The sequence below is a fragment of the Urocitellus parryii genome, chromosome 6 (genome assembly GCF_045843805.1).
Source record: "Urocitellus parryii isolate mUroPar1 chromosome 6, mUroPar1.hap1, whole genome shotgun sequence".
NCBI classification, from domain to species: Eukaryota; Metazoa; Chordata; class Mammalia; order Rodentia; family Sciuridae; genus Urocitellus; species Urocitellus parryii.
Window position 1 is genome coordinate 117433125 of NC_135536.1, and position 19413 is coordinate 117452537.

Consider the following 19413-nt stretch of genomic DNA (forward strand, 5'->3'; position numbering starts at 1 on the left):
GAGGTAAGATGTTCTAGCAAACCCTGTCCTAACCCCGTGCTTAATTTTTTTCTCTCCAGATGTGATCCTTAAGGTGATGGACTATAAAAATAAAGACAAGCTGTTGTCCTACAAAATCCCCATTAAATACCTGCGTGTCTTCCACCCCTATCACTTTCAGCTGGCAAATGTAAGTCACAGCCCTAGGCTATGGGCATGCCCTCTGGTCAGAGCTGGTGGGAAGAACTTTGATGCCCTCAAATAATCTCTGAGAGCAAACTTAAGACAACCCATGCTCACTCCACAGTATGACTAGCCTAGGGACTCAGGAAACATCACTCATGGCAGGTAAATAGAAATAATGCCCACAGGAATTTGAAATTCTCACAGACAATGGGGGTGCACCCCTGTAATCCCAGCTACTCAGGAGGCTGAGGCAAGGGGATTGCAAGTTCAAAGCCAGCCTGGGCAACTTGGCAAGAGTGTTTCAAAAATCAAAAAAGAGCTGAGTATGGTGGCACATACCTGTAATTCCAGCAGCTCAGGAGGCTGAGGCAGGAGGATTGCAAATTCAAAGCCAGCCTCAGCAAAAGTGAAGCACTAAGTAATTTAGGGCTGGGGATGTGGCTCAGTGGTTAAATGCCCCTGGGTTCAATCCCTGGTACCAAAATAAATAAATAAAATAAAATAAAAAATCAAAAAAATCAAAAAGGAATGTATCTTAGTGGTAGAGTTACTACTAGGTTCAATCCTAGTAAGGTGTGTGTGGGGGGAGGGGGGAATTCTTGTCCATGAAACAGCTCAATTTGCATAAAACAACTATGACATTAAATGAATACATCAATGAAAGATTGCACATATTATAAATGATGGAGTAGATCTAAAAAATCAAGGAAATACAGTATTTACAGAGTACCTACCATGTTCCAGGTCCTGTGCTAGAAATTCCCACATCATCTAATCCTCAAGGTGAATTACATTTTGCTTACATGAGACTGGAGCTCAGGAAAAGGAATCCTCTCATCCTGGGTCACAGAGAAAGCTGCAGAGTTGAGGTAGAGCCCAGGTCATGCAGTCTCCTAAGCCAGTTCTTTCTTTAGCATCTCCACATGTGGTGTTGGCAGGAGGAAGGCCCAGGAGGGGTTGGGGCATGTGGCAGGTAAAGCATTCCCTGGAATGTGTCCCTCTAGGGGACATCTGAGCAGCAGCCTAGACCTCCCAGGTTAGCTTTCCTGCTCCCACCCAGTGCTGATTGGGGGAGGGGGAGAATTCACTCCTTCATTGCTCAAGTACTTATGGCACCTACTATGTGCCAGACATTGACCCACAATGAGAAGAAGCATCAGTTTCCCCTACCCTTACATGCATTCAAGGTCTCTTTCGTGAGAGTAAAGAACAATGTGAAGCCAAATTGTCTGTGTTCCTGTCCCAAGTCTCCCATTTACTAGCTGGATGTCCATAGAAAGCTAGTTAACTCCAGGCCCCCATTCTCTGTCAGCATACCTCCTGGCATGGTCATCTGGAGGGCCCAGTGCAATGAAGGGCAAAGTCTCAGGCATATGAGATATAGTTCCGGTAGTCTCCCTCCTCTGACTTCCTATTTTTTTTTTTTTTTTTGGTACTGGGGATTGAACCCAGGTGTGCTTAACAACTGCACCACATCTCCAGCTCATTTTTATATTTTATTTAGAGACAGGGTCTCCCTGAGTTGCTTACAGCCTGGCTTAGTTGCTAAGGCTGACCTTGAACTCACGATTCTCCTGCCTCAGCCTCCCAAGCCGATGGGATTACAGGCAACACGGGCTCCTCTCTCCTTCTAGGACCTTTCCAAGTAACCTTTCATTATGGCCCCAGGGGTCTTTATCTTCTGTAGGTCCCAAGAGGAACTTAACCCTAGGGCTTCAGATGAGGCGCCAGGGTCAGCAGGGAAGCAAAGATACAGAGAGATGAGTGGCTCCCCCTGGAGACCCGGCACTTGAGCTCCAGTTTGGGAGTATTACCTGGCCCCTGGCCCTCCATCCACTTATAGCCCAGGCCTCGTTATCACATCTTTACCAAGAGAGCAGGCAGCAGGGTCTTTGTGAGGGCGATGAAATATCCAAATGGAGAGCTAAGATTTATTATATTGATCTCCTTGGAAGGGCTCACAGGGACCATGAGCTTTAATTATCAGCTTGGAGCCCCAGCGGAGCAATGCCAAGTGATTGTCTGCAGAGGGCTGGATTTATGGCCAGCCTCTGCCCCTTAGATAGTCTCCTTCTTGTGTGTCTTCTTCCCCCCACCCTGTCTCCAGTCTACCCAGCCTTCGAAAGAAAGCAAAGAAACTGCTGAGCCCCAATTGTACGCCACCATCGTTCGGAAGAACAGTTTCCTCCCCCGCTACGTTGGCTGTGACCACACAGCTCTAGAGGTACCTAGCTGTGGCCTTCTGGGGTGATGGGTGGGGCGGGAAGGGGCCGGGCTTAGAGCAGGCCTTGCCCTTGGCCATCTCTGACTGTCCTGAGAGAATGGAGCACAAGTGTCCAGGGAAAAAAAATCAAGGAGAAAGCAACTGGATCTTTCCAAAATAGCCAGAGTAGTTTATGAAGACAAAACTTGATCTGGGATCAAGGTGTCCTAGCCTGTCTGCCCTCGTTGCCCTTGAAAGTAAGAGAAATGGGGGCTGAGTGATAGATTCTCATGTCCCCTCTGCCTGGCCACTCTACAGAAGGGACCAGAGTCTCCCATAGCCATGATTCCTTAATGTCATGGAAGTTGGTGAGAAGCACTGTGTGTCCTACCTTTTCCCATAGCCTCTGGCTGTTTTCAGTCCTAATCTTCCCTCCTGGGGCAATGACCCTTGACCTAGGGCCTAAGTGCCCCAAACAAAAACTTAGGGTCTCCCTGAGTCTTGCTGAGGTTTGGCTAGTCTGACAATTAGGTGTCAGGAGTTCATTCACTCATTAAGTCAGTCAACAACTGTTTACACGGCCTCTTTCATTAGCCAGGCCAGGACTGGGTCTAGCTTGGCTTGGCTTCTGCCCCTTGAATCATCACCCTGTACCCCTTGGCCCTTCAGTAGCTTCAGGAGAAATAGCTGATACTCAAGGAAGACATAGTTCATAGGGACCTGTCCCCTCCATCCTCACTCACAGCCTTCAAACTGCCCCTGGGTGGCAGGTTCATATCTACTATGGTCTGGGTACTATTCACAGGACCCAAACTCTGGGCTTCCCATAACCCAGCATGGCTGACTTAATCTCCCCAGCCCCCTATAGCACTGTGAGCCAGGCAGGGCAAGAACTATTCTTGAACCCTATTTCACAGCTGGGGACATTGAGACCCAAGGGTGTAATCTTGTATAGGAGCCCAGAGCTCCTGACCCACATCTCTGCTTCTCCACAGCCAACAGGCCTCCCATCTCTCCTCTTTCTTATATTTGGCTATTTCCTGGGACAGTCAGCTGCCCACTCACTCACAGAAATAAGGAAGAGTGGTCACACATGGCCTTGCTGTCCCCAGGCTGCACGCCCACAGGAAGGGAGCCACATCCCCAAGATACAGGCAGAATCTTGGGCCTGCAGGAGGCGCTGTGGACCTGCCCCACCCCCAGTCCTTTGACTTGTGGGCCTCTGGGGGGGGCCCCCAGTACCCCTGCTCTAGCACAGACCTCTCCCTGTGTGTATGACAGACACGGCCGCATGAGCAGATGTCGCTTCTAATGGCAGACTGGAGAGCACAGCAGGAAAAGAAATGGCTTCTGTTGCTCACCAGGCTGTCACTGGCAGGTGTGCCTGGGCAGCTATCTCATTCGCACATGACCAGAGCCAGAATAGAACAGGTGGAAATTATCCCCCGGACCTTCAACCACCCCCCTCAGTCCTTACACCTGTTGGAGTCCTGTAAGTGACAGGGTCTGACAGCTCTCCCATGAAACAACACCTTCAGAGATTCCTTGGGAGGCTTTGGTGAGAGCTGAAAGGTCCTCAGGACTATTATTGTGTGGACTTACCTGGCAACTGAGATGGGTCCTGGCAGAGGGGCCTTAGGGGACGGTGCTGAAGGAGAGGATTCCGAACAATCCTCTCTCTGGCCCTTAAAGGTCAGAGCTAGAAGGATCATGGAGATTATGGTCCAAACCCTCAGTGTACAAGTCGGGAAACTGAGGCCTAAAGTGGAACAAAGGCTGGCAAGGTGACCCAGCTGAAATAGGCCTGTCGAAGGCCTCTTCCCATCCCAAGGTGTGACTGAGGCATGGTCCCTCAGCTGTACGAGCCCCTTCCCCTTCCAGCTTTTCTTCCTTAGGATTCTACCGTCCTCTAAGACCAACTCAGCCCCAGACTTCCCTTGGATCAACAACACCTGTCTCTTCCCCCACTCCCAGGTGTCTGAATTTCTCTTTCACACTCAAACATAGAGGCAACCTCTCCCTTCTCTGTTCTCCCTCAATAATGTACTCACTTGTCCCACAAACATATATTAAGCTCCTGCGCTGTGCCAGGCACTGTGTTAAAAGCTGGGAATGCAACAGTGACTGAGCCAGGCATGGTCCCTACCCATATGGAGCCTGGGCACTAGTCAAACAGACAGAAAATAAATAAGACATAAATTAGAATAAGCACAAGCTATGATGCGGGCTGCGGAAGAGGAATGCAGAGACAGAGAGAGGGAAAGATTGGGCTGCTTTAGCAAGAATGGCCAGAAGACTGCTCAGAGGTGGCGCCATAGAAATTAGAGGAGAAAAAGCAGCCGTGATAAGTTGCGGGAGTGGGGTGGGGGGTGGCGAGCAGAGGGATCAGAACATGCAAAACCCCTGAGACAGAAAGAGGCAGAACATGTTGGAAGAGTGACAGAAGAGTCTGGAGCAAAAAGAGGGGGCTGGGAGCTAGCAGATGTGGGCAGAAGGGCCGACAGACCAACACATGCAGGCCTTGGCAATATGGTAAGAACCATGGAATAAAGGCTGGGGGTGGAGCTCAGTGGTAGAGCTCTTGCCTAGCATGTATGAGGCTCTGGGTTTGATCCCCAGCATGGCAAAAAGGAAAATCTATGGAACACATTTAAGGAGGCCATTGCAGGATCTGAAGCAGGGGAGGGACATGATGATCCCATGCATTTCTAAGAAGACAGTTTTTACAAAAGTGTGGTAAAGAGAAAGGGAAGATCCGGCATGAGAATGGAGGTGGAGTGTCTCCTGGAGACACTCCAATTTCTTCTCTGTTGCCTTCCACCACGAACGTGGAAGGTAGCACCAAGAGATGACAGAGGACAGGAGATCATCCTGGGAGGGCAATGGTGAGTGGGTGATAGCTGGAACCGGATGAAGACAGGAGCCCAGAGATGCTGATGTTAGGGATTCCCTTCCAAATCAACCCTAGCTAGGAAAGCCTTGGGGTGAGCCCCAACTGTTCCCAGGAGAATACAAGGAAAACTGGCGGTGAGCTCTGACCTTGGGAAGCTCAGTGTAGTTGGAGAAGCCAGACCTAGGGTCTGGTTTACAAGTGTCCTCTCACAGCCAACCTAATCAGAGACTCTGCATAGCCCAGAACAAGCCTGGATAAAGTTTTTTTGTCCCCTTTGATGGACAGAAACTGAAAGGAGCCAGAACACCTAACTAACCCTAATTCTGCCCCAGAAGCCATCAGGGGAGCCAAGGGTAGAACCCAAATTCCCTGACTCCTCCCAGGCCCTGACTCTTGTCTCACACCTTGTCCCCAGTGGCCCCTGTTGTAAGACGTTTCACTACTAAGTCCCAACAGTGCCCTAAGGAAACTGGGGCCACTTGCCTTAGTCCCTTCAGGAGGCAGCCATGAGCAAAGCAGGAACCAAGTGAGGCAGGGAGGAGCAGGTGGAGGGGGTGGACCATGGCTGGGGAAGGAAGAGCAGGCAGGATGGCGGGATCTGTGGGAGGGCTCAAGGCCACATGGGCTTCACCTGCCTCCTCTCTTCTCCAGGTCTTTCTCCGGGGAGTCAACGATCCACTGATCAACAACCCCAACCCCATGGTGGTGATTGCCCGTGTGGTTCCCAACTATAAGGAGTTTAAGTAAGTGAAGCCCAGGGTGGGGCATGGGCAAGGAGCTGTGGGCAAAGGACAGAGGTTGGTGTCACTGCCACCACAGGCAGCTTCCAGGAGCTCCAGAAAGCTCCCCACCCCCAAGACCCCCCAATCTCCCTCCCACACCCAGGTCTGAGGTCCCAGAGAGCTTCCTGCAGCAGAGGCCTCTAGGTCTCTCCCTAGAGACCTCAGACCCCTGGAAAGGGGCAGCTGGGACATCTCCTGAGAGCAAGCAGGGGAGGAGGATGAGGCCTGCATGGAGCCTGAGGAGCTGGAGGGAGCCAGTGTGTGAGGATGAGAGGGGACCTTTACCCCCACCCCCAACCTGCCTCCCCAGCTCAGACCCGCATCCCCACAGTCCCCTTTCCCACTCTCGTTCAGGGACACAGTCTCTACCTACCAAAGAGGCAGGCTAAGGCCACGTTGGAATTCTGTGACGTTAGCTCTACCTGGGAATCCTCTCAGCCTCCTGGAAGTCTCCCTGGTCTCCCAGCCCCAACTTGTTCCCAACTTCTCAAGACGTCCTTTATATACCATCCTCAAGAGGGGATTCAGGCTAGTTTGGCCCCTGGAGGTGGGGAAAGTTCCCCAGTGAACACATGCTCTCTGTGTAACAGCATCTCTCCTGGGAGTTAGATTTCTGCTCCCTTGTCACTTCTAGTGGCTCTGATGATCCCAGAGAACCCCTTAACTCATGTGCACCCCCTGTGGAGTGTTCATGACCTTCCTTCCTGCTTGTTGGAGGAATGAAGATGACTGCGCACTGATGTCCTGATACCCAACAAGCTCAGAGACACACACACATACACGGCTCTCCACGCCCCTTAAGCCTACACTGGGTTTCCATGGTGGGATGGTGGGAGTTATTTTGACAAGATCTTCCACAAATGAAGTGGGTAATACAAGGCCCATTTTTGTTTTGTTTTGTTTTGGGGTCTGCGGGTAGAATCCAGGAGTGTTTTACCGAGCTACATCCCCAGTTCTTTTACTTTTTACTAACAGGTCTTGCTAAGCTGCTGGGGGTCTCACTTCTGAGGCTGGCCTCATACTTGCAATCCTTCTGCCTCCACCTCCAAGTCATTGAGATTACAGGTGTGCCCCACTGTACCTGGCTTACAAGGCCCATTTTAAAGATGGGAAAGTTGGCCAAGGCCACAGCAAGTAACAGTCAAGGGGACCTGGGAGCTATAGCCCATCTCTTGACCAAGATGAGATTTTCCAAAGCTTAGGTCAGTTGTTGGAAGACCAGGGCCCACCAGCCATGTCACAAGATTCCAGCCTGAATGAGTCAGGCCGCTGTACTCTACCTCTCTCTCACATCAATCCAGACTCCAACTAGGAGCCCCAGCTGCCAGGCTGGTGACAGGGCCAAGAGTACCAACCCCTGTCTCCTTGCCTTCCCAGGGAAAATCAGGCCAGACAGAGTCCAGCCTCTATGGGGCTGCACATCACTCCGCTCTCCTTCCCTATCCAATCGATGATGAGTTTTGATGTGCCTCGGGTCAGCCAGAGTGGGTACCCTCAGGTATGGTTCCTTCCCTCATTTCGTCTTCTCACTGGTTCCTACTTCTGGTAACTCACCCTCAAGTTTATTGCTTTGCTCAAACATCCAGCAGCACTTGACTATTGAAGGAGAGTTTGCTGCATACCCAGGGCAGGCCTTATCTGTCAGGGCATGCTTGCTCTGAAGAAGACAGGAATCGCACCCGTGGAAATATTAGACATCAACGCAAAGCATGAATCATCTAATATCAAACCAGAAAGGACAATCAGAACTGCAAAAATCAGAACAGACACAAAAGAACAGCTATCATATGTTTCCACTTATTTGGGATTCCTAGAATCAGCACATTCACAGAGACAGAAAGTAGAACAGTGGTTACCAGGGGCTCGGGAGAAGGAAGAAGGGGGAGTTAAAGTTTATACTTGGGGTGATGACAGAGTTCTAGGAATAGATAGTGGTGATGGTTGCACAACAATATGAATATATTTAACACAACTGAATTGCTTAAAATGGTAAATTTTATGTTATGTATATTTTACTGCAGTAAAAAAGTTTTAATTGATCAGAGGAGAGGGTTGTGAAGCCTAGGGGCATTCAGAAGGGCATTCATGACTTTTTGATATGGGGAAGGTTGGTACAGGGTGGTTGAGAACAGCAAGAACATGATGTGAGGCACAGATACCCAGGACATGGTACATGCTAGGGGTGGACAGGAGGGCTGTGTGTCACATCACACTAAGCTGAGGACGGGGTATACTGATTATGGCTGGGTCCTGGGTAATGGCCCTGTTGTTCTCTTCCCCAAATGCACTTCAGTGGGAGCTTACTCTACACAATGGTTCTAACACGCCTAGAAGAACAAAGGGGTTCTTGGAAGTCCCTTTTCTTTTCCACCCATCAGCATTCATGTCTGGCACTGCAAAACTAGAACAAGACACTCCTTTGGAGCCCCAGCCTTCATTTAAAGGCAAAAACATTTGAAGAAGGCTCAGACACAGGCAAGAGTGATGGTGGCAGGAAGGAGTGGGATAAAGGGAAACCCTGGGGACCGAAGCTTCAAACCTAAACCAATCCTCGGCCTGATTTCCCCAGAGTCAACTCACACATGGCCCTGCATTTGCCCAGAAAATTATGAACCAATCAGCAGGCTGTCCCAAGGGGCGGGAGGCACTGACTGCTTTAATGAGTGAGCCCCCTCCCATCCCTGGGCCCTCTAGCTGCCTAACTAGCTGAGTGGGGGAGGTGCCCCTCACTATGGAGACTTCCCCCAAGGCCTTTTCTATGTGTAAAACTTGAGGTCAGGGGTCTAGGACACCAGCACCATGGCAGCTGGGCCAGGTTGGGAACTACTGGTAGCCCGCACAGAGATACCCAGGTGCTGGCAGTGAGCGAACAGGGCACGTTGCTACAAAGGGGTGAAAGGTGGAGTGGTTAGAGACCTACCTGGAGGGGCACGGTCAGCAGGCCTGGACCCAGAGCTTACATCTCCTGTCCTGTCTCCTCTGAGCTTCAGTTCTATCATTTCCACAGTCAATGGGGTGGGGATTTGACTAGATGACTTCCAGGGCCTGTCCTTTCTGATATCTTGGGGTACAATAGTTTCTCACCAGCTGCCATTTTACCAAAGCACTATGGGCAGGGGCTGGAGGTTCCAGCAGACTTGGGTTTGGTCCCAGCTCTGTGACTTAATAGCTATGTGACCTTTGCCAAAATGCTCAATTCCTCCAGACCTACGGATTCCTATTTTATCAGGCTATTAGGAGAATTTAAAGGATAATTAGGGTGAAACATCCAACCACAGGCCAGTTAAATGGATTCTGTCCCCTTACAATTGTATCTTCCCTAGTACCAAATGTTTCCTCTTAGGCCGGCCTCACGACTGTCCGTGTTATATTTGACTTCAAGTAACAGAAAAGTTAACTCAAATGGACCAGAACATTTAGGATGTTTATTACCACACACACAGAAGTTTTGACATAGGATGCTGCCAGAATTGCTGTCCTAAAAAGATTTGGGATCTCTTTAGTATCCCCAAATTGCCTTCACCCAGCTAGCTAAAAGCTCATGGGGGACAAGATGTTTCAGGCATCCCATTCAGATATAAACAAAGGCCAGAGAAAAAGGGTAACTTCTTCTTAAGTGTCATTTTTATGAGAAACTTTTCTCTGTGTGAGACTCAAGTCCAGAGGCCCAGGACCCTCCCTGAAGCACGGCAGCTGGGCCAGGTTGAGAATTCACCAGCAGCCTCTGGGTTCCACCAATCCCTCAGGAGACCTCCCCTCTCCTCTTATTGGTCAGAATTGGATCATATGACTTCTCTTAGCCAATCAGTGAGGAGGGTGTGGCTCTGCCTTGCTGGTAGCCAATGTGCACACAGGTGGAGAAAGGACGCTTCTGGACAAGAGGGTGATCTGTTGTCTGTGAGGCAGGAAGGAGAATGGTGATGGGGTGGGTGGACCTGTGTCTGCTTCACTGCTCTCAAGCCTAGTGAGTGCTGCAGACCTTGAACTTTGATGAGCTCAGGGATGGTGGGCTATTAGGTGCACCTAGGTTCCCCCCACTGGACCCAGCAGGCTGCCCTATTGCCTGGCCTCCTCTAGGCGCTAGGGCAGAACTCCCAGGAGCTGAAACACAAGCAGGGGTGAAAGATCCATCTGTGCCTTACACCACAGGGGCCTTGTCCATTCCCTCAAACTCCTTTCTAGTGCTGGCCTTCTCTCCTGCCTGGACCATTGCAGCATCCTCCCCCCAGGCCACTTCTATTCACCCTCTAAGAAGTAGGCTGGGCATCCCCTGCCTGGGGCTGGGTCCTTCCCTTCGCATCCCTGATCGCTATCACTGACAGAACAAAGCCCCCCTTAGCCAGGTCCACAAGTTCCTTGTCTCCTCCAGCCTCCTGGCTCATTGCCCCAATTCACACAGGCATCTCCCAGTGCCCCAGGAGGACTTGCTGTTCTCTACATTGTCGCTCTCCTCCAGCCTTCACTTTTGCTGGACTCTCAGCCCAGGTTGCTCCTTCTTTCCTGCCCTCATCCCTCAGGCCTCCTTGCCCCAGGTCAGAAGGTGTGGTTTTCTCCTCAGTCATCCACAATGCACTTAGGCCTCTACATGGATCCTAGGGGTGTGTGTGTGTACACCTGCATGGGTGCACATATGTGCTTACTCATGCCCTGTCCTCTTGGAAGGTGGGGAACTCTGGATGGGGGTAGGCTCTGGCTCTAACTCCCCATTCCCTGCAGCACCCACACGTGTGTCATGGAGAAGTCTCCCAGTCACATTTGCTGCATTCAGTTGAACTTTCACCTTAATAGCAAAATGTTGTTTCCTTCAACTTCACAATAGGCTTTCAAGGTGTCAATCATAAGGCTACTTCTGGACAATGAGAAAACCAGGGGAAGAGGTTTGAGAAAACCCAGAGAGGGGAAGGGGTTTGTTGATGGTCACACAGCAAGGTTGAGGCAGACCCAGGCCTAGAGTCCAAAGAGCCTAGCTCCCTGGAGGCCCCACCCCAGCATTCTCCCAGGTTGGTCCCCACTATGCCTAGGCAGAGTAGGTAGCAGTAGGTGTGAGTGTGGGTGAGCCCAGGAGAAATCAGAGGAGAGGCCATGAGCCATGGAATAAAGGCTCTGTCCCCAAGGAAGGTAAGTCTGCCTCAGTGGCCCGGAGGGGTTAATGGCTTTTCTGAAGATCACAGCTGAGGGTTAATCACATTCCTTAATTCCATAGACCACTGTGGCCTTTCCCATTAGCATCTACAGGCAATGTCTACCCTCTCCCTGCCCCCACCCAGCACATGCATCAGCCACTAGCACCTTCCCAGGGCCCTGACATCAGACTCTGCAGGTTATATTTAACCTTGAGACACACACGAGAGAGAGAGAGAGAGAGAGAGAGAGAGAGAGAGAGAGAGAGAGAGAGAGAATGAGAGAATATGAATATGAATCAGAGAGACAATGAGACTGACCCTCCCTCCCCAATTCTAGTCTGAGGGGATCTTTCCTGGGGGACTCACCCTGGGAAACCATTCAGGGAACTGGCTGTCCCTCATTAGGCAGGCAGCCACTCACCACCTCTTGCTTTATAGACCCCATTTAGACACATTAATAGGTCCCAGAGCAGACAGTGAGCATCCATTAAATAACTCTCTTCCAGGGTGGGGGCAAGGAAAGGGGCAGCAGGGGGATGAGCCACAGGTCCTCCCTGAGTGACCTAATGCCTAGCAGCTGGGCCAGGCCATCTGGATGCCTCTCTGGCACCCAGGAGAATGGGTGTCTCTGGGAGGGACATGGTTTGGGGATCAGTCCTGAAAGATCACTCTCAAGCTCCACAGAACCCAAAACCAGCTTCTCTGGCTTAAGCATGGTGGTCACATGGCTCTCCCAACCTTCCATCATGAGTGTGTGAGGATTACTCCACTCCCATCACCCCAGTCACAATTCCCTGACCCTGCACTGGCCACAACCCATCTCCCGGGGGCCAGTGAAGGCACAGTGGAGCCTTGAACTGGGATTGGGAAAACTAGAGCCAGCCATCAGTGTGACAGGCATCAGGGTTGTACCACCATAGGGTGGGACAGAACCCATAATGATGCTCCTCCTTAATGCGGCAGCAACAGTCCATGGAGCATGCATGCTGACCTTTTTTTTAAAAAAAAGCAATGATGAATTTCAGGGGAGCAGGAGGTGAGGGAGGCTGCCCCTGTTTCTGACAGCTCCTGATGGGGGCAGAGGCAAGGCAGCCACTCAGAGAGCCTGTGCTAGTGACTGCAGCCCTCCCTACACTGAGGCCCTGCAGGGCTGCCTCCCATCTCCCTACCTTCTCCCTACCTAGGCTCAGCTGCTAGACTTCTGCAGTTGCCAGGCCTCCCCCAGGGTCCTTTTCCATTCTAGGAGTTCTCCACACTGCCATACTCAATGCCACATCCACATTCCATTGCTTGTGCCCCTTCCCATCCAGAAGATCTTTCTCCCTCCCTTTACCCTGTCCAGTCTCCCTTCAGAACTTCCTCTGATCCTTTGGCCTTCAAGGCAGTTTCTCTGATCACCCACAGAATGTCTCACATAGCTCTTTATTTAGGTATTGGAGTTGTTTCATTGTCTAAATTGTCCCTGTGTGTATTTTCCAGCTGCTGGCTTAGTATGCCATCAAGTGCCCCAGCACCTGACAGCTCACATCTCAGACACACCAAGGATCTGGAGTCTGGGGAACCTATAGGAGGCAGAGAGGGGCTAGTGACAAAAGTAGATGTCATGTCTAATTTTACACTTACTGATACCTCCAGCCACAGCACAGTTGTAAACATTAATGCAACACTTCAGGAGAACAGTTCACCAATCAAGCACCTTAAAATATGCATGTCCTTTAACACAGGGATTGTTTTGTGTATTTGAATTTGAACCAAGGAAATAATTGGGAATATAGAGGTTCTTGGCAAAGAGCATTCAGTACAGCGTAATTGAAAAAAAAAAAAAAAGATTGGGGGAGGGAGAAAATAGGCCACTTGGGCATGACAGGAAATAGTCATGGGTAAGAAGAGTTTCTTAATGACTCTGGATATGCCTAGGTTTTGATGGCAAATGAGAAAGGCAGAATACTGAATGACAATCACTGGTATATAAAAAATATGCCCAGAAAACAAAAACCAACAGTTTTATGAACAGTCTTCTGTAGTGTAGGAATATAGGGGATTTATGCTCCTTTTTATTTTACTTTCTTTCCTAAAATGTGTTAAATAAATATGTGCTGCTTTTATAATTGGGACAACCATTTGTGATATATATATATATATATATATATATATATAGAGAGAGAGAGAGAGAGAGAGAGAGAGAGAGAAAGAGAGAGAGAGAGAGAAAGAGAGAGAGAGAGAGAGACATAACCTGATGTCTTAACTTGGGAGAAGCTATTGCCCCACACCTGCTCCCACCCTCTCTTTCCAGCTCTCCAAGCCTGGGGGACCTCCAGAGCTACCCCAGTGGAATCAGTCCTTCCTCTTCCAAAGCCGAGATGGAGGTACCAATTTCTCCAAAAACGCAGCCTTGGTGCTGGAATACTACTCCTCTACTTCAGGTAAGTGTACCTGGTCCCACACCAGGGCAACCCTGCACCAGGAGACCTGCATATTTATGAAGGGGTTTTGGAGCTATCTTGCCTCTGCCCTCTGTAGAGATGGGTTAAGAGCCCCTAGGTGCCAAGACAGACTCACAGTACAGGCAGCCAAGGAGAGGAGAGCCTGGCTAGATTCCCTTTCCACAAGGGTCGAAGCTGTAGGGACAAGACCAGCACACATGGGCCTATTCCCATACTAGCTGCCTGGCTTTTACTGCACCCATCAATTAGGAGGCAGGGGTGGAGCCCTGAGTTCATGGCTCCCAGAGTGCTCAGGGTGGGTCCGGGTAGATAGGATTCAGAGACCAGCTGATCCACAGTCTTACTTCCACACTGGAATTGAAGTCCCCAAAGGACAGAGACAAGGGGAATCCAGAGAAATACCTAGAGATGCAGACTCTGTTTAGAGTTGGCTTTGAATTCACAAACCCCTGAGGACAGAAGAGAAAGAGGATGTATGTGCAGAAGAAAACCAGGAGGCAGGAGAGCAGGTGGGTGGTGGGTGGGAGAACTAGATCTCCATATCAGAGGATGGGGTTCAGGTGGAGCCCACACGCTGGGATCTGAGAAGCCAGGTGTGGTCTTTGGTGGGAGCCCCAGCTGGTCTTTCCCCCACAGTGAAAGGCAGTGAACCATGGACCTTCGGCAAGCCCCTAGGTGTCTCCGTGTTGCCGCTTAAGAGTCGCTTATACCGCAAGATAATGACAGGGAAAGGCTTGAATGCGCTGCGCATAGAGCGGCTCCCCATTACCGTGAGTCCCCTGCCCTGGGGGGGTACCCCACCTGGTCCCACCTCCTCCCCAAATCTGCTCCACCTCAACACAGCTTCCAGGAGATTTTGGTGAAGCTGAACCCTAGGGGAGCTCCCCAACACTAAAGACCAGTCTTGCCTCTGGGGCTGAAGAACCAAGCCAGAGAAACCACCCCTGGGGAAGAAGCACAGGGAGGCCTCCAGGGACAGTGACAAGAGCTCAGGTTCTCCACCAGTTCTGGGTGTGAATCCTGTCTTGCCCTATCCTCTCCATTACTATGGGAGAACTAGATCTCTAGACCTTGGAGTCCTCATCTCTAAACTAGGAACAACATGCCCAGGTTCTAGAGCCAGACTCTGCCTGGGTACAAATTCTGGTTCCAACCTCTTACCTGCTTACACAACTGTGGGGAAGTTGTTGAAAGTCTCCACACCTCAGTTTCCTGGTCTATAACTTGGGCATGTAATAATAGTACTTTTCTCATAGCATTGCTATGAGATTTTGTCAGGAAATACGTAAAGCACTTAGAATGTGTTCTCAAATAAGAATGAATATCATCATGATCAACATTATCTATTTCTCTGCCACCTTTTTCCCTAAAATACTTCTGTCCATCCTGACATAGCACATATCAGGAAATGGGAACTTCCGCTCTGCCAGGAGATGAGCCTGGAGGGTGCTATTCAGGTCTCTAGAGGATTTGAGAGGGCAGTGTGGAGGTGGTGAGGGAGCAGAGGCCAAGGCCCCGCCCCCCTACCCTGCAGACACCTTCTTAGGGAATGCAGAACAGTGGGCAGAGCAGAGGCCCAGTAGCTGCCCTGGCCAGAGTGAGCTGACTCCCCCTTCTCCTCCCCAGGACACCAACCTGAAAACCATAAATGGTGACGCTCCCACAGTGGATCTCTCCTTCCAGCTTCTTTCCTCTGAGGTAAGGCTGTGCTCCAGGGGACACCAGGGTTGGCAGATGTATAACTCCTCAGTGAGTTCCAACCTCTTTCACAATTGCTGGCCTTGTTCAGGGACAAGGGGCCAGGGACTTCTGGGAGAAGGGCACTGCTAATTTGGGTTGGAATGTCTGAGGATGATTTGAAGCACCAGAAAACCAGAGAAAAAGCTGAGAGAAGAGGGCCACCAAACCTAGGAGTAGGTCTCTGATCCAGGCCAAACCGAGCCTGTTTCACTGGGGTCAAGATTCTACAAAGGTAAACTAGGACCAGTTTGTTTTGCTGTATCACAAAATTAGCAGCTTAAAACAACACCTATGTACTATCTGACACTTCTGGAGGTAGGTAGTTCCACACAGTGTGGCTGAAATCAAGATGCTAGGAGGATCACTTTTCTTTCCAGAGGTTCTGGAGAAGAATCTGATTCCAAGCTCATTTGGGTTGCTGCAGGATCCTGCAGTGTTGGACTGACATCCCAGATTTCTTGCTGGCTGTCAGCCAGGGGCTCTCAGCTCCTGAAGATCACCCACATTCCTCCTCTCAGTGGCCTTCTCCATCTTGATGCTAGCAGCCATATCCAATCCCCATCACACTTCAAAATTCTGATTGCCTCTCTGTTGGCAGCCAGAGAAAATTCTGTGCTCTTAGAGGTTCTGGAATGATAAGGTTATGCCCACTGACTGTGTCCCTTATCTTGGCATCAGCTGGGTCACATAATGCACCAAAATCAAAGGCAACCATAGCTCACCATATTTCAGGTTGCAAGGATTATGACAAGGAATCTTGGAGCCCCCTATTGAGAATCCTGCCTACCGTAGCAGGGTTGGTCCAAATGGAAAGGCACCTGAGGCTGAGTCCTGCTGATGGATGGACTGCTGTTCCTCTAGCTAACTGTGTTCGGGCTCTGAGTCCTGCTTGGATCCTGGTCATGGGGCTACAGTGCACCTAATAGGCACCTGCTAGAATTCTCTCACTTTCCACTCTGTGGTACTGGGATATGGGTGGTTTGACCATGAACCAAGGAAATGTTCAGGATGTCTAGGCTAACCCACTCCTACCAACTCCCCATGCCTGTAAAAGTAGCCACGAGCTCTGAAGACCTTGCCATGAAGAACAAGGGGAGGTCCATTGTACAGGATATGAGAGGTACATCTAGGAGGTACCAGCCCAAAAGGATCTCCCCACAAGTCTCTCCTTGCTGTGGGTGTTCAGCATTGTCATCTTGAGAGTCCTCTATCACCTGGTAGGAGAGAGCTTGTTAGCTAGGGTCTCTGATGGCACCCCCTAGTACACCACCACTGAACCTGGTACAGGAACCAAAACAGAAGAAGCAATATCCAAGAAAAGGGACATGCAGATTGTCACAAATTTCCCAGATAGGAGCCCAGCCCTCCAGGGCTTTTCCCAGGGTCTGGAGTCTGCCAGTGGCCACCGCCAGCTCGGTCCTCACATCCCTCTGCCTCCTGCTGTCTGCACTGGGCATTTGCATCCTGGGACTAACGGGAGTGTCGGTGCCCCTGGTCAGGGGACTGGCAGACACAGGCAGGCAACAGGCAGGTGGGCAGGACACTTCCCCAATTGCCTAGGGGCTGGGCACAAAGGTCTCCAGTGATGAATTATTCACCGGAGCTGTGCTAAGTGCAGAATTAATCCCTTTCCTTCCAGCTGGCGGCCTCACTAAATTATCCCTCCAAGTCATGCGGGAAAACGCTGCCGAATTCATTTAGCTGCTGAGTGTTTTGATCTGGGCCTTGTGATTTTAGCTTCCCCTTCCCTGAGCCCCCACCCCCTGGAAGCGGGTAAAAAACCCTTTTAGTAATGGATTTCCAAGAAGAAAGGAAAAGAAAACATATCAAGATTGGGTGTGTACCAGGAAAATAGTACTAGCAGAAATTCCATTCCATCGGCCAAGAATTCATACACACAAATTCCACACATGCACACTCTCAGTCACATTTGAATGTCTACGTGGGGATAGGCACATACGCATAGATTTGCATACGTGCACACACACACACCTCTGCAAGGTAGCACCTATTTAATGCATATGTACCTGCTCATACATGTGTGTAAACCAACAGATGTCTTCACACCCTATTGGCACATGCAGAAGCTAAATCTCCTTATAGCTTAACTGTTTCTTGGTGAATTTATCTGAGAACTGGACAACAAGGACTCGCTTTGACTCTAGAATGTTGAAGACCAATTTAGGGGACTGAGTATGAAGTGCTAGTGTGGGTAGGTGTACCATAAGGTTCTGCAGCCATAGTACCCATTTGTTCATTCTTTTATGCTGTGCATATTTGATGAGGAACCCCTTAATGCCAAGCACTGTGCAGGACAAGAAGAATTTTGTCTGTCCCTGTGGACTGAAATGGGAGTAGAAGCCAGTGGTCATGGAGCCAGCTGCCTCAAGGTCACCTTCAGTGGCCTAGAACAAGTTTCTCCTCTCATCTGAACCCTTTTGGTATATTCTCCCTAAGGGGAGGGGGGAGAGTGAGGATTGATGAAGGGGCCAGGTTGGTATTGCAGCTAAGTCTAGAGTCCCCCTCCATGCCTCCCTATCATCTTTGCTATAAACAATCATTGTCCTCCATGCAAACATCTAGGCATCTGGGTTTTAGAGATATTACTTGAACATATTCCGCCCAAAAAATCCCCCCTTTCATAAAGCTTGCATCCTTAGAGAGCAGGGAGTATGGAGCCAACATCAAACAAGTAGATTCATAAGCAGATTTCAATAATGATAAGTGGCCTGATGGAATGATAAGTAGCCTGATGGATAGGGAGTCCTTGGAGAGGATTCTCTGAGTAAGATATCTAAGTAAGGTTATGAGCAAAGCTGCTATGACAAAGAGATCCCATTCATTTCAACCTGTTGTTCCACTAAGGTGTTGCCTGCAACTCCATGGGAGAGGGCACTTGGTTTCCATCTCTGCCTTGTAGTCTGTGGAAAGGCAAAAGCAGGGCTAAGGCCAGAATGGTCAATTCTTCCACCATTCAAACAAAATACTGCCTAAAGCTCCAGAAGCCACCACCTGGAGATGTTAGTCTTGTGGACACTCCGACTGCAATGGAGCTTGTGAGAATGGGCCTCTTGAGGTCCCTGGTCCATGTGGCTACAGCTCTATCTTAGGGCAACACGGCTCCTTGCACTCCTTGCCCAGGCTCAGATGGACCACAGACAGGAAGTGCTTCAGGAGAAATGGATGTGCATGCTCTATTTGCACATGGCCCCAGCCTGAGGACACATCTTTTTTCTTATGAGCCTCCATGTCCAGGAAGTCCAGGCACAGGCTATTCTGCTCCTAATTTTGGTGAGCACAGCCTCCAACATCCACCATTTCCACATCACCCTTTCTTAGAGCTGTAAGAACAAGATCATGGTGGGATTTCCACATAGAGAGTGCAGAGGGCTCTTTCAACACTCCACCACACCCATCAGGGGGTCATTGCACCCTCTCCCTGTGCTCTACCATGACAGGAAGCCCACTTCCTCTAGAAGCAGCCCATCCCATGGTTCATGAGTGAAAGTGCATGATCAGAATGGTCCCCTCACAGGGAGCCCACCATGCCTCTCAGCCTTCCTCTGCCCCGGCTCCTGGCTCTGCCCTCTGGGGCTGCAGTGCACCCAGCAAACCTCCTGCACAGATCATATCATCAGCCATCAAGCATGTTTGTGGGCAGACAAGCTAATAGAGCCTACAGGCTCAGTGCCTGGCAGCAGGAGGTGGTCTCTAGTTTGGGATTTTGTTTTTTGAAGGTGGTATATTGGTGATGGGTTGGCTTTTACCTCTAGTGGGATTTCTCCAGGCTATTCTGTTTAGAGTGATCTCCCTTAAGCTGGAGTTGTATATGCAGGTAAGTACGTGAATAAATATACCCAGAGACATAAAAACTACTGTACGTATACCTGAATATATGCAGAAAACCTCTCTTTATCACATAGTCGGGGTGTTAGCTTTAGAGGCCCTTTAGGCTCCAAGAATCCATGAGCCCATGGCCGCCCCACATACACATGCACAAATCAACCTTTGGTCTTCTGCTTTCCCCCTCTGATCTTGGCCTCTTCTCTTTGAAGAGTATGTG

The 19413-nt window shown here is 50.1% G+C and overlaps 1 protein-coding gene across 1 annotated transcript in view; it reads left to right on the top strand.

The window, feature by feature from the left end:
- Positions 1–19413, top strand: part of Ccdc33 (coiled-coil domain containing 33) — a 105645-nt gene that overhangs the window by 44200 nt on the left and 42032 nt on the right. Inside the window, exons 5-11 of the mRNA XM_026387736.1 lie at positions 60–169; positions 2273–2389; positions 5913–6004; positions 7421–7541; positions 13460–13589; positions 14247–14380; positions 15237–15308. Of these exons, the coding sequence (XP_026243521.1) occupies positions 60–169; positions 2273–2389; positions 5913–6004; positions 7421–7541; positions 13460–13589; positions 14247–14380; positions 15237–15308 (776 nt within the window). The remainder of the gene's footprint in view (positions 1–59; positions 170–2272; positions 2390–5912; positions 6005–7420; positions 7542–13459; positions 13590–14246; positions 14381–15236; positions 15309–19413) is intronic.